At 39.7% G+C, this 14,661-nt stretch overlaps 1 protein-coding gene across 10 annotated transcripts in view; it reads right to left on the minus strand.

Annotated features, from left to right (window-relative positions):
- The window catches only part of kif21b (kinesin family member 21B), a 50,574-nt gene that overhangs the window by 21,825 nt on the left and 14,088 nt on the right, over nt 1-14,661 (minus strand). For 3 of the 10 annotated variants that reach the window (XR_013327764.1, XM_077727353.1, XM_077727348.1), the window contains exons 3-27: nt 14,271-14,453; nt 13,240-13,389; nt 11,701-11,838; nt 11,245-11,427; nt 11,022-11,137; nt 10,199-10,394; nt 8,670-8,859; nt 8,433-8,496; nt 7,966-8,196; nt 6,948-7,062; nt 6,723-6,870; nt 6,158-6,346; nt 5,879-6,078; nt 5,703-5,810; nt 5,255-5,571; nt 4,995-5,175; nt 4,552-4,755; nt 4,360-4,461; nt 3,958-4,123; nt 3,786-3,870; nt 3,641-3,689; nt 2,795-3,051; nt 2,466-2,534; nt 2,267-2,377; nt 432-470 (exon numbers count right to left, since the gene is read on the minus strand). Coding sequence is in view for 9 of the 10 variants with exons in the window: in XM_077727353.1 (XP_077583479.1) it covers nt 432-470; nt 2,267-2,377; nt 2,466-2,534; nt 2,795-3,051; nt 3,641-3,689; nt 3,786-3,870; nt 3,958-4,123; nt 4,360-4,461; nt 4,552-4,755; nt 4,995-5,175; nt 5,255-5,571; nt 5,703-5,810; nt 5,879-6,078; nt 6,158-6,346; nt 6,723-6,870; nt 6,948-7,062; nt 7,966-8,196; nt 8,433-8,496; nt 8,670-8,859; nt 10,199-10,394; nt 11,022-11,137; nt 11,245-11,427; nt 11,701-11,838; nt 13,240-13,389; nt 14,271-14,453 (3,791 nt within the window). In the remaining variant the exon portion in view is untranslated. Of the gene's footprint in view, nt 1-431; nt 471-2,266; nt 2,378-2,465; nt 2,535-2,794; nt 3,052-3,640; nt 3,690-3,785; nt 3,871-3,957; nt 4,124-4,359; nt 4,462-4,551; nt 4,756-4,994; nt 5,176-5,254; nt 5,572-5,702; nt 5,811-5,878; nt 6,079-6,157; nt 6,347-6,722; nt 6,871-6,947; nt 7,063-7,965; nt 8,197-8,432; nt 8,497-8,669; nt 8,860-10,198; nt 10,433-11,021; nt 11,138-11,244; nt 11,428-11,700; nt 11,839-13,239; nt 13,390-14,270; nt 14,454-14,661 lie in introns of those variants that run through there. The other 7 variants (XM_077727355.1, XM_077727351.1, XM_077727352.1 and 4 more) reach the window with 6 other exon arrangements.

A 14,661-nucleotide genomic window follows, 5' to 3' on the forward strand; every position in this document is an offset into this window, starting at 1 on the left:
GCTTACTAAATTGTATATCATTCCAATGATTACTTTAATAAAATTATTATTAACAATATTCCTTACAAATGATGTACGATAATGACATTTTTACTTTATAACCAATTATCCTTGCATTTTCTTTAGCACTTTTTCCACCAACCAATTGCAACCATTCTCTCTCACATTTAAAAAAAAATAGAAATTTCCGTTAACATCCTTTAAAATATATAATTTCCACAACACCATTTGAAAACGTGAGGAACAGCCTTACACTGTTTTGTGTGCGATAAGGAAAACACAAGCAACACTCGGGGGTAAGAGAGGCAGGTGAGTGGAAGGACAGTTGGTGAAAAGGCGGCCACTGACGACCACAAAAACCGCCATCAAGTCATAGCACAAGCAAATGGCAGAAGACACGGAGAAAGAAGGAAAAGACATAGTTGTTCTACCTGAGCACCTCGGAGAGCGAGGAGTCGCTGTCATCTGACCTGGAGGTAGGAGAGGAAGGAACAGGGTACGAAGGGGTGTCAGGGAGAGGAAAGGTTTAATCAGACTAAGGAAAGACAAGGGTTACTGGCAATGGGTTACAAAAGAGGAAAGACTCGGGAAAAGACTTCAGATATATAAAGCAGTACATAAAGTCTGTTCGGTGATCAGGTCACACCAAATAAGACCCTTGGGTGACGGATGTCATGTTCTGGTGCAGCCAAATTGTTTTATTTGACAATTCCCTAACAATCAAACCCATATCTAAAACTTTAGAACATTTGGTGGTTGCAAGTATTGTAGTATCTGTATAGAGTGTTGGAATTCCTTGTTGTGGGACATAGCAAGATGAGGAGTAATTATGTGCACATTGAAAGACAATGTTTATGGTACTGTCTGTTTTGTTTGAAGGGATAAATGATAGGAAGATGGAACTTTCTTTCTATTATTTTAGTTTAAACAAAACACATATGAGCATGAAGATTAATCTCTAGCAAGTCTTAGTTCAACTCTATTTAAAACAGATGACAACAGCTGCATTGAAAAAAATGAGAACACGCAGCTGATTCACCCATAATTCGCCTCCTTCAAACAATGAAGAACCAATAACTCAGATAGCAATCAATAGCACATAATCCTCAAAAAATAAGTTCACCTTTTATAACAGGGCAATAGATACAGCTATTCAATGAATGCTGCAAAATGAATGCAAAAAAACTTGCACAAATCTGCCAGAAATAGCTGATATTGCCCATGAATAAGTCATCTACGTTGCCACTCTCTTTCTAAATATATATATGTGAACCAGAGCTTTAACCTATCCTTAATTCATAGGAAAAAGAACACAGAGAACATGCTACATTGTTTTTGTTCGATATAGCATTTAAGAAATTCATTCTGTCAATCAGCTTAAAGTAACCCTAATTAAAAACAGAAGACAAACTCATCTAACCTATACATGCATTTTATGCGATATTTTATTCTTCGTAAAGGCCCAATAATCACCAAACACATTTAAATAATGTATTGGTGAATGTTATTTTAAAGCACACTCTTGGGAACTATCCAAAACATCACATAGGTCATGTCTTCTTTCAAAAAAAGCATGTATGTTTAACTATTTTGCCCTTATTGTTTCAAGTAATGAAATTGTGTTTAAAGAACTGACAACTCCATAACTCAAATATTGGCTTTGGCTACAAACACAGAGCAGAAAAACTAAATCAAGCAAGAAACAACTAAGTTGGTGTACTTGTATTTCAAAACAACACTATATTATTCTACCAAAATGGCATATAAAAACCACAAATCCTGCCTTTCCTCAATTTCGTTGCCATTAAGTATGATAATACAGGCATTTATTGAAGGTATCGATAGCCGTGACATTTCTAGGTAAGTAAAAAAAAAAGGCTTGCAAGAGAAAACGTACAATAATTCGCTGATTTTTAATATATATCGGCTTTTCTGTGCACCTAATATTCTGTAGTTGTGGAGCATATTACAGTTCTCCACAGTGTCTTTAGTGGTCCAACTTTTTCTCTGTAGACTACCTTTAATGCAATGCAACCAAGTATTCTTGGTTAAACAGGGGGAGTAATGTCCACATAACTAACTGTCAATTGCACACACTTAAGCTTCACAAGGTCACAGGCTAAGATCTTTTTCTCCCCAAAAACATGACCTTCATCCACTTCACAGGGGCCAAGAAACCAATAAGAGGGCCAAAACATAACATAAAGTACTCGTTGGAATGTCAAAGGGCAAAAAGTGAAAAACACATCATCCTTTTTGTACTCACTTGTCCAGACCAGAACCTTGACTTTGATTGCTGGTAAGCCTCGAGAACACATTGCGGTCAGTCCTGGTCCTCAGAGGGGGTGATGAAGGGGGAGTATAGCCATCAGTGGGCCTGAGAAATGGAGAAACATCCATATTAGTTTGCAAAATATGTGACTCTGCACGATGACAAAGTGAAAGATTGACACGTGTGTATGTACCTGTATGAGCGGTCGTAAGATTTCCTTCTGGTGACAGGAGACGTGTCGTAGCCCCGCGATTGCCTGGGACTAATGGATAAAAAACGCAAATAAGAGCAGTCTTCAAGGGGGTACACCAATCCTAATCACAGACTAACAACATCTTTGATCCTCTTTTGGGGTTGGGCTAATCCTAATTGGCAGTTTTAGACCTTTCACAGGGGGTTCTGGTAACCATTAAATAGATAAACGAGAGATGACTAAATACAAATAATATATACTACATACAGTTCAAGCTTATTGCATTACCCAAAGGCAAGTTTGGTTGTTGTATGTTTTTTCAAACTTACAAGGTGTGTCCTCTAACGGGCAAACTGATGGTTCGCGATGCTCGTTCTTTGTGGAAGGGGTCTCGCATGGAGAGGCTAAGGCTAAGGCCCAGGCTGGCCTTGGCTGTGCTCAGACAGTCCTCTTGGATGTCGGTGAGCGAGGCCAAAGATTTGGTGATTTGCTGCTGCTGCTGCTTGCAGCCTGGCGGGTGCTCCAGGGCAGGACCCAGATACTCAGCCGACACTGCCTTCATCTGAGCTGACAGGCGAGGTTCCACCTGCGTGGGAGGTGTGAACCAATTGAGTTGCAAGGGAGCGGAAGAGAGAGAAAGAAAAGAGAAACAGAGAAGGCAAAGGAGGACCAAAATAATAGAATCAAACAACACAGAAAAAGGGCCATTCAATTATATCCTTAAATTCAGCATGTGTAACTGTGTCGTCAAACTAAAGAGAAAAAAAACAACCAGTGACAAAAAAAAAAAAATAGAAGGTTTTGGTCTCAGATGAGCAAATCAGAACTGCTGTCAAACAATAAATAATTTCACACCCAATATCAAAGAGGCAAGTTAACTATTTGTACGCCCATACTGCCATCATGTGGTTCATAAAAACGCAAGTGCTCTAATACATTATTTCACAGTAATTATCAGAGGGAAGTGAATTATTTTTGAACATATAATGCCATCTTGTGGTTGATAAAAAGATACATGCTTTAATAAAGTGGATGCTTTAATAAAGTGGGACAGTGATAGTACATACATTAAATATGAAGGTGTCCCCAAAATTTAGATTTCATCTTGTGATAAATCATTAACTAAGATTAGATGTGAGTTAACAAATATTGTCAATGTTGAAAGGCTCCGTTACCTTTATTTTGAAGTCATCTTGGCTGTTGGACTCTGTTATTTGTGATGCACTGGAAGAAGCAAAGGGGAGCTCGGGTAAAAAGACAATTTGAGGGAATATAATAGCAGGACGGTGTGAATAGGAAGCAGGTAGAGAGAGTTTTGACCTGTTGTCGGAGGCTTGACTGAATTCAGACGGTTCTTCGTCCGTGCTGGCGTAACCGTTCTCTGAAAGTGTGGCAGGGCGGAAAGCTTTTCAATGAAAAGCCAACAAACTCATTTATTGATCCATGCTTTTTTAATTTTTTGCTGTACATATCCACATAGTGGTTTCCTCACCCTGCTGTGCATTGTGGATGAGAGCCTGCAGTTCAGGGATGTATTCGGCTTTTTCTCGCAGGGCATCAAGGATCATGTGGTTTTGGGATGAACCAATCATATCGGTTTGTCTTAGTTGACCTTCTAGTAGTCGGATCTGTGCCTCCTTCTGTGCCACTTGCAAGCTCTACACACACGTGACAAACATGTCATGTATCTACAGACAAAAGTATTTGGGTCGATATGCAAATGGTGAATAGAAACTGAACATATTAGTCTGGAATAGGGTAGAAACATGACTCCATGAATTAAATATTAAAGCCCAAAAAAATTAAAACGTTATTTCGGTTCAAGAATGTACATTTACCTGTTAAATCCACATAAAATCAACTTCATACACGGGTTCTTTTTATATGGACACACCTTGTCAATGGAGGCCTTGAGAAAATGGTCCAGGAGGTGTCGTGCTTCTGCCAAAGAACATGAGCTGATCACCACTGAAGTATCTACTGAATCCAGCTCATCCTAGAATATAATTACAAAAAGTGTGTTTGTTTTTACAAACCGTATGTTTTTTTAAATTTTTTATCTTCACTCATCTACTTGTGTTCATACCTTGGTCTCCTCTATCTGCACTATAGTGGCCTGGCAGTCAGAAAGACTGTCATTTATGTAGTCTATGTTTGCATTCAGAACCTCAATGTCCTCGCTAATCTCCAAAAGAAGTCGGTCCTCTGCCTCTGGACCCTCTCCTTCTGCCATTAGTACCGCTCTCTTGTGGGAAAGAGCCTCCTGTTGGGCTGTCAGCTCCTCTCGTTTCTGAGGGGACAAAAAGGGAGGAAATGTTATACATTTCTCCAATCAGAACTGAGTATGGGGCACCCTTGGTGCAAGCGAAAGTTCTGTTCCAACGGCCTCAATCTAACCAGTGTTTTAATGAGTCAGGTATTTACGTAAACTACGCTAACACAGTGCAGACCAAGTACATTTTTAGGCGTAACAAAATATTCTTAAAGTTTCTATCTGGAATCATAAAAGTGTCAAACATTGGCCTGAACCTTGATGAGTCGATCCATGTCAGCTTCCACATTGGAAATGGTCATTCTCTGCATAACAATGTCCACAATACGACGTTCCAAGGTTTGCCACTTTTGCCGAGCCGATTTGGAGGTTACGGCTCGACCGGCTGATACGTTGTTGCTGAAACCCGTAGGCTTCTGCTGAAACTTCTTCCTGCCGCTGTGAGGAACGAAGAGAGATGTGTAAAAGACACAACACAGAATGCATATGCAGCATATAGTAAGCGAGGCCATCTCACCCAATGACTCGGGTTCCGTCCATGTTTCCCTCACTCTCTCCCGGGTAACCGTACCCGTTGTTTTTGTTGTTCCACTGCCGTACTAAACCGCTCACGTTCTTCCCACTCTCGGGTTCAGAGCTGCTGGCTGTGGTGCTGGCGGACAGCTCCGCACCAGAGTCAGTCACCGGGGAGGACTGGTTCCAGCGGGCCACGCGTCCAGCAACACGATCTGACATGGGTTTGGCTAGTCTGCGCAAGGCTGTCACTTCTTGCGTTTTCCTGCGCAGCACCATCTCCTGCTGTCGCTTCTGGGATTCCAGTGCTCGGATTTGAAACTGATAGATAAGACGATGGGGGAACAGCATGAATTGAACGTTTAGGCAGTTTTGCAAAGAGAAATCAATGCCATCTGTCATGATTACTAGATTGGCTACTTTTGTAAATAAATCGGTCGTTTTAGTCTGACCTCCTGTCTTCGCTGTTCCTTCTTGAGCTGGGCAATCTCTCGATTCCTCTTGGCCTCTACCAGCCTCCTCCTCTGCTGCTCCTCCTTCATCTGTTTCATCACTGCCACCTAGAGCAAACAATCAGTTGAGAACCTTCCCAACTTTTCTGACTTATTTGCACTCCCACTTCTCTCACCTTGGCTTTCTTCATATCGTTGACCTCTGTTTGCAGTTTCTTCAGTTCTCGTTCATACCTGCCCTGGTTTTTGATGAGGCGTGCGTGTTCCTTTTGTGCAGCCTGGAGCTTCAAAAGGTCTCTGTTCATCTCTTTAAGCCGTTTTTCATACTCCTGCTTTACCCGGTTAGCTTTCTCTTCTGTGTAGTTTTCCATGGACACTAAGGAGCCATGCAGTAATGTTAAAGACCGTGGTCTTTAAAAGACTGAGAATAGAAGATGGCTATGGAGCAGACTTACTGAGGTTTTGAAGCACACGGTCCCTCTCCAGCTGAGTGTCTCGAATCTTGTTCTGAAGCAAAATGAGTTTTTCCTCATACTGGAGCTTCAGCATCAGCAACCTCCGCTGGCTGTTCTCTAGTTCATCTATCAACTTCTGCTTGATCTCGATCTCGCAAGTCAGATCGGCAAGGTCGGCCTGAAAGTTGGCTGAATGTTGATGGCCACATGTCAGATGGAAAATTGGACAAATTAGAGCAGAAATTGGAAATAAATCAAAAGTCATTGTATTCTTGCACGAGTGTGACAACCAACGTCACATAAGGTCGACAACTGAATGTTGTCATATATTATTTTATCATATTAATAGATGGAAAATTGTCTTTTTCCAGTGCACAAAATCCACCTGAAAAAAGTGGATCGAATGCATAGTTAGTAGTAGTGTCCTCCAATTACTTTTGTGGTCATTTTAAAAATCTAGCGGTGATAATCATTGATAGTGAATCATTTTTTCAAAATTAATTTTACTTTTAGATTTTTTTTAAAATCTTATGTATTGGTGTACAAAGTCAAAAGAAAAGCACACCTTTCTCATCAGAATCTGAGTCCGAGTCCACCAGGCTCTCATCACTGTCGAACTCGTCACCTTCCTCCCTTCCTTCTTCTTCTTCCTCCTCCTCCTCCTCATCTTCATCCTCACAACCACTCTCCTCCTGCAATGGAGACATGATGTTCTGTCCACAAAAATCAATAATATTAGGCATCTTTCATTTTGCCTCAGTTCCAAATTGACAGATCACTTTCAAGTTACCTCTGTGTGATTGTCGTCTGAATCAATCTCACCATTCAGTCCGTTTTGACCAACATCGCCATTCTCGTGGTTGTGTAATTTAACACGCTTTTTCAAACCTTTCTCCAACTCTGGGCTGGAGGAAAGTTAAAAAAAAAAAAGCATTTGAGTCAAGACAAGATGTGGAAAAAGTATTAGGAATTTATGCATATTTTACTTAGTGTATACTTCAGGTTTTCCACAGTCAATTGCAGGGCGTATTCTTTCACAATTACCATCAGTTAAACACCATGACATTTTGTAAGCCCGTCACAATAATTACCTCATTGACCTCTTATACAATATATAAACTGGCCAAAGATCATTTTTTACAGGGCCAAATCAATTACGTATTTCATAGTTGGCTGGGATAGGGTCCAGCACCCACCGTAACTCTAATTGCCATAGATGCGAATGTGAAAGGCTATACATGTCTGAGTCCACTTTCTGTTCCAAATAGACACTTCCAAAAAAAAAAAAAAACTACATGACGCAAAATAATACAATATGAATAGCAATGAATCATTTTGAACATTCTTATATTCAAAGCACTAATGGACAAAAATGAGTACTTTGTCTTGGCCTCAACATAAAAAGCACATTAAAGCCGCCTTTTTTCAGTCCCATTACTTCTGCTTTTAGCTAATGTATGTATATTTTATGACTATTTTTCCATCCTCTCTGCTGTTTTACAACCCTGCATTTTAATAAACGCCCCCATCTTAAAATTCCCCATCTACTTCCATCTATAAGCCATTAAATTCCAATTAGCCTTTTGGACTATGCGTTTTACACCGTCACGACCCAGTGACGGTCTGAATGAAACCATTCTGAGCCAAAGCCAGTTTTACTCCTTGCTGCATCGCAATTCCATTCAGGCAGTGACTGCCTAAGTGACCTCTAATGGACCTTTTAAGCTACAGTAGTTAAGCAATGAGAAGGGCAAAGTTTCACTCAAGTTATGTAAAAATAGACAAATAGAAGGCGATTATCTGTTCACCTCATCCTCCTCTGCCTCCTCTCCTTCTTCTTCAGCCTCTCGATGTCTAGTTTGGCCCTGCGCAACACATCCGTCATTTCTGCCTCCATGGACATGGAAACCGGGGAGGAACCAGGTGGGTGACCAGGGGCGGGGCTCAAACAGGAGGAAGTAAAGGGGGTTCGAGTGGTGGGCCGAGCAGCTTGACACCGCAATGATTCATTCATTGCCTCACTCTCCAGCAGCTTCGATCTAAGAAAGCATAAGTTGATGCTTTGTTTCATATACATAGATTAAGAACTTTTTGGATCACGAAGTAAATGAGGGAAAATACCATTAAAATGTGATAACATTATAAGAAACTTTAAAAGACAACTGTAATTAAGACAAGGGAACATACTACAACATGACACATGTTGTTCAAGCTGCTAGTTACAATGGCAAAAAAATCAAGTGGAAGTGAAGTAAGCTGTGAAGTAAAGTCTGACCTGAGTTCTTCAACCTCCCGAATGTAGTTCTGAATAAGAGTGCCAATCTCCTGGTTGCCTTCACCTTGAGGTTAAGAAAAAGGCTCGAGTCAGGTTGAATAAAATACAAACACAATACTTTTTTTTAAATACATGTTTAAAAAAATTGAATTCAATTTAGTCTATATCAACTTAAACTAAGAAATCACAAGAACGAAAAGATCTGAAAGTATAGGAAAGCAAGGGGTTTGCACATACTTGATTTGCAGAGCAGCACGCTGACCTCATTGGCCAGCAGATGTGTGACTCGGGTGTTAAGATGGTCGATGGTCTCCTGCATGGCCTTCACTCTGAGACGCAGAGTGTCATTTTCTCGTCGGAGCATGACGTTTTCTTGGTGCAGATCACTGTAACCCTCTGAACCGTCTTCGCAAGCCACGCGCTTCCCCTGCATACCAAGATAAACCATATGAGTGATAGTAAACACAATAAATATCTATGAGGAATGGACGCCCTTCAAAAAAAAAAAAAAAGTTATCCAGAAATTCCCAAACATTGTGACGATGCAGTACTTTTCTCTTAGGCATGGGCTATTAAAATCTCTAAATCAAGCTCCAGCTCAGACTTGGTCACTTCTATTTTTCTCAAGTATCCTCTGACTTTGTCGGCGACCTATCCAGCATATACCCTTCCAATCAAATAAGCCCACAAGCCTAATGACAAAATGTATGGAAAATGGATGGATGAATATTTTTTGGTCAGTTTTACTAAATTCCTCTGCAAACAATGCATGCCCAACGATAATAAAAAATCAGGCATGCGTCATGGCTGATCCCACTTAGAATAATACCCCTTTGTTGGAGGTCTGCACTCCACTAAGTGTCATTCTTGTCTTAAAAATTTGCAAAAACAATGTGAGAGTGTGCCACTTAATATAAGCTGAACAAGTCTGGTTGGTCTGTATAGTTACCATTGTGAGACTGTGAATGATAAACACTAGAAAACTCCATTACGTAATCTATGAACAGAGAGACTCTGTCTAATCCGGTCCGAGCACGCAAACATTATGTCCAGTGGCAGGAGCCTGTGTTGCCTTCAGTGACATCTCATCCTTTAATAACCACATCCAGGTCAAGTCACATTCACCACTGTCCAGTAATTTGGGCACTTAAACACATTGTAAGCAAGTAAGTATACTTTACAAACATTGTTACACTTTAATGAATTCAGTAGCAGTATTAAAGCGGAATCCCCACATTTGCAATTTTTTTTTACAAATTTAAGCCATATTAGGATAAAGTTAATTTACGTATGTAATGACAATCATACATATATATTTAATATGACCTTTTTATCTTGTAAAATTTGGAATATCTCTAGATTCAAAGCACTATTGCAGTTTATGGTAAATACGTTCAGAAACTCACTCAGACAAATACTGTGTAATTGGGCTATTTGTTCAAAGATTTCTTTCTATTGCATTAAGCTTTTGTGGAGGTCTTGCCTCCCTATTTTTCACTTCAATTACTAATTTTCATTCCTAACTGTGCCTTGAACAAAGGTATTAAATAGGGATCTGTTTTACTGTTATAGTGACTCTACAGACTGCTTGCTTTTTTATTGGATCTTACTGCAGCAGTGTAGTATTAGTTATGTAGTTTTAAAAGTTGGGTTTCTTCGTAACTTCATCTCACGCCAAATTATCATAAACCAGTATGCTCATCAACATGTAAATGCGACATTAGGTAGTTTTTAAGCCCTTTAGTATCCTTCCCCCTATCACGTACCCCTTTGTACTCCGTCAGCTCCATCTGGAGGCGGGCAATCTCAGCACGGAGGGCGGTGATCTGCTGGCTGGTCTTGTCTTGGTTCACCACCACCTTGTTCTTGATGTTACGAGCCCGGTTGGCATACTTGAGGGTGTTCAGGGTCTCCATGAAGTCACGGTCAGAGGGACTGACGCAGGCGATCATCACTGTGCGACTGGACGGAGTCATTTAATATTTTGATATTATGGAGGTCTATAATGCACAGATGCAATCTAAATCAGATTGTGACATTGCGATGAATTTGTCTCCACTCACTATCAAGTAACAGAGAGCTCGCCCATCAAGTGGAGCTGATTAAGAGGCGAAAATGAGAGTACCAAAAATGAGTGAGTCCCAACTACTGTAGTTTACGGTTTACAGAAAAGTGTAGTTGTTTTAAACCGCCTGCCGAAAATTGTTAAATCAGTTATAAATTGATCCGTACGTAAATATATGTCGGTATGGTATACTGTGTGCCAGTACCATCATTTTAACTTTAAAACAATTGATAATTAAAATTCAGGCTTATTGACGTGGTTGTAGTTGTAGGTAAAAGAGTACTCCATCATACTGCTGAGCGCTGTTTTGAACATTTATACCTGTGACAAGCTACACAGCAAATAATGTAATATATTATAAACGTATATGGCAATATTGTACTACAAGGTATTTAATAAAGAATAGTCATGATACTGTAAGTCAAATGCACATGTACGAATTACAACAATAGGTGGAGCGGTCCTTGATTTCCATTTTTACCTTTAGCTCAAAAGAAAACATTAAAGTGAACATTATCACATACCTGTTGCCTCCTAGTGAATCCTGTAGCAAACGAGTGAGTTTGGAGTCTCTGTATGGGACGTGCCCTCCTTTCTTGGTCTGATCTCCTAAAGAACTGATGACATTTCCCAAGGCCAACTATACAACATACACACATAACAAACACAAAGCAACATTAAAACAATCAAACATGTTTACAGTCATTTAAAACCAGAAGACACCAAATCCATTTGTTTGAGCCTCACCAGTCCACAGTTGATGGAGATTCCCTCTCGAGCTCTCTCTCCAGTGGCTCCTGTGCGTTTAAGTCTCTCGGAACCAGCCAGGTCCACAAAGTGAAACTTGGCCATCAGTGCTTCATACTCTGGTTGCTCAATGGCGCTGGGCAACACACCATTTAAATCCACATTCTCCCCTTCACCGTTAGGCTAGCAAGGCGATAGAAAAAAAAAAGTATGTTAGAAAGGAGGAAAATAATTTATAGGAATCAAACAATATCTTTTCTGGCTACCAAAAAAATTACCATATTTACAAAATCCTACCACCCTCTCAATAATCCTAATCTTTTTTTCCTATTTCTACAGCGAGATTATGAGATTATGATGAAATTCTGATCAGACTCCCAATGAATCTCATTCGCAGGCTGCCTCTTTTATCACGATTCATTTTTATCCCTGATCCTTTCATCCTGCATTCCTCACCAAATGTTGCTGTTGTTGGCAGACTCTCATCTGACACAGGTGGATGGTGAAGATGGCATGTGAGCGTGAGCTTGAAGCGTTCATCTGCGTGCTGGCGGTGGTGCGGGACAAGGCGCCCAGTTTCAGACACTGCAGCAGCTGCATATAAAGGAAAGTGACACAGCTGCTACTTTAAATTTGAAATGAAGACAAGACAACCTAGAATAATGACTCTCTACTACTGCGGTCACTCTGAATTACTACCTCCACTCAGAATAATTCCTGGGGAAATTTTAGCTCATTAAAGTTACACATGCATAGAATGTAAAAGACACATATACCTAGATGTTATATATATAGACCAAGGAGCTATCTGGGGATTTAGAATGCACAACACAGTACAAAAAATATATATATTGGCCAGGTTGAACTGGATAAGTGACTGCTATGAATCTCATTGATCATTGGTTATATTTTTAACACAAATTAAAGTTAATGCATGCATGCATAATAAGGAAGTAGTAGAACCTCTACAGTCCAACATAATGCAGGACGTTGATGGCCTTGTTCTTAGTTTGAAATGTATTGTTCCATAAAAAATGTTACAACATTGATATTAACCTTTGTCAATGTACAAGTACCTGCTAATGATTAATCCAAATGTTTAAAAATAGCAAAACACAATATTACTTGTGCAAGTCTAAAAACAATACTAAACTTTAAAAATTATAGCACCAGCTTTTGAAATAAGTGCAAGAAGAAATTGCTGCAAATGAGGATAATTCACCCTCGGTTGATTTAATGTGATTGTTTGGTTTAAAAATTAACCTCAATGCATCTCTCATTCTTTTGCATTCATAAAAACCATTTAGCTTACTCCTTGACCTCATAACATACTCATTAACCTTCCTTTTTTTTCCATTTGAATCCATTCCCACCACTGAAACCTGTCAATGTAAAAGTCTTCCACTGAAGGAGAGATACAAACATCACCACCAAATCAATCAAACTCAATGAACTCAAATGACAGCTTGCAGTATAGTCTTCTTTGGCAAGAGCAATTTCATTGTAGTTTTTGACAGACATCTGGTGACTTTTGGGAGTTTAAGACTATCCTGTTCAATAGGATGCTCGTAGATGCTGAAAAATGTCTGTTTGAATGTGGACTAAATTCAACCACATACAAAATACTTTCAAAAGAGGAACCATCAAAATGTCAGCCTTTGCAAATTACAAATTTGAATGACATAGCGAGAGGCATTCATTGAACTGCCTGCATATTAAAAACCCTCATTTCAATATGCCACCCCTCTTGCATAGTTATTAATTCAGGGCGGCAAGAATTTTAATAACACAACTGTCAGCATAATAGAATATGTACCACTACACTGTGAAGTACAACAACATTTCCAAACTCAAGCCTTTCTGACAGCATTAATAAAAACATTTGCATTTTTACCATTCCAACAGCAGAATCATTCTACAGTTGTTGAATATTGATGAAGCTGGTATATATAAGTATGTGTACAAAAGTGTGGTAGGCCTATAATGTGCACTGACCTCCTCCTCTGACTGGACAAGTCTGGATGTGACCCCAGTGGTGTAGATGCTACCGCTAGTATCCTCGTGGATCCTTATGTTGGACTTCCGGTTCCGAGTCTCTGGATCCCTCGTACCATCAAACAAGTCCAGGATCTCTTCATTGTAGAGCTAAAAAAAAAAAATAAATACAGTATTCACCAACAGTTTTTAAATGATCAAATCTAAAATGTATTGTATTCTATATGAAATGTTTACCAAAAATATGATTTTTATCTAGAGCGATGCGCAAAAACATTTAGTGCATCAAAACACTGACTTAAAAAGAATATTTTTCCTCTAAGTGACTTAATATAGCATGTTTCCTGATCATCTTTATGAAAAGAAAACTAATTTAAACAGCCCATTTGCCAAATAGATCATGACGAATGACTTCAGCCAATGAGGGCAAGGGTCACAAAAAGAAAGATGAAAGGTCAGCTGTTCCCACCTTTTACCAAACACGCACACACACACACACACAAACACATTCACTATCAACAAAGATGACCTTTTGAACTATGAAGATACCACCAACAGAGAGCAACAGAAAACCGATTACCAACCAGCAACTCATGATACACAGAACCCTAATAGAATTATTTTTAAACCAAATCAAATTACCCACCCCCACTTCCACTAACATGTAGAGGAAGTTAAAAGAAAGCTATCAGAAAACTTGACTGGCTTTTTATCTCATTGCTCACAAACATATACTTTGCTTTTTACCCCCTCTAACCCTCACTCTTATCCATCATTTAGCCTGCAGTGTTGAAGACTAATGTCAGTCGTAAAGGCAAACATTCATTGGGACAGAGGACAGCAGACACTCCTGCCCATCTGCCATCAGCTTGTCACTTCTTGTTTGTGGAAGGAGGGCTGATTCTCTTGCTTCCCCTTTTTGGCCCATCTGGTTGGAGTTAATAAGGCCACTAACCATCCCTGATCCATCACACACACACACACAAACACACACACACACACACACATGCAATGTCTTCAGCGTTACGTACCTCAAGAAATTGGGCGCTGACTTTAAATTCGGGGGCCTGGATGCCAGCATCTTTAGCTTTCTCTTTCCTGCTCTGGATTCCTTCAAAGAGCTGGTGAACTGCTCGCGGGATGATGCCCTGCTCCAGCAAACTTAGTCCCACATCGAAACCGGTCCCCATGGTGTATGTTTTCCCAGAACCCGTCTGGAAAAGCACAGTGCAACTCTGCCGTTATCTTAGAAATCCTATATTGTCACAATAGAAAACAACTGACAATTTGCTATACTACTGCATATAAATGAGTAACAGATAATCACACCACTAATGAAAATATCATTTCTTTTCCACCATTGTATCTTTTGATTTTCTTCCTATAATCATTACCCAAGTATACAGTTTTGTTGTGTGAAAC

This window comes from Stigmatopora nigra, chromosome 10 (genome assembly GCF_051989575.1).
Source record: "Stigmatopora nigra isolate UIUO_SnigA chromosome 10, RoL_Snig_1.1, whole genome shotgun sequence".
Lineage (NCBI taxonomy): Eukaryota > Metazoa > Chordata > Actinopteri > Syngnathiformes > Syngnathidae > Stigmatopora > Stigmatopora nigra.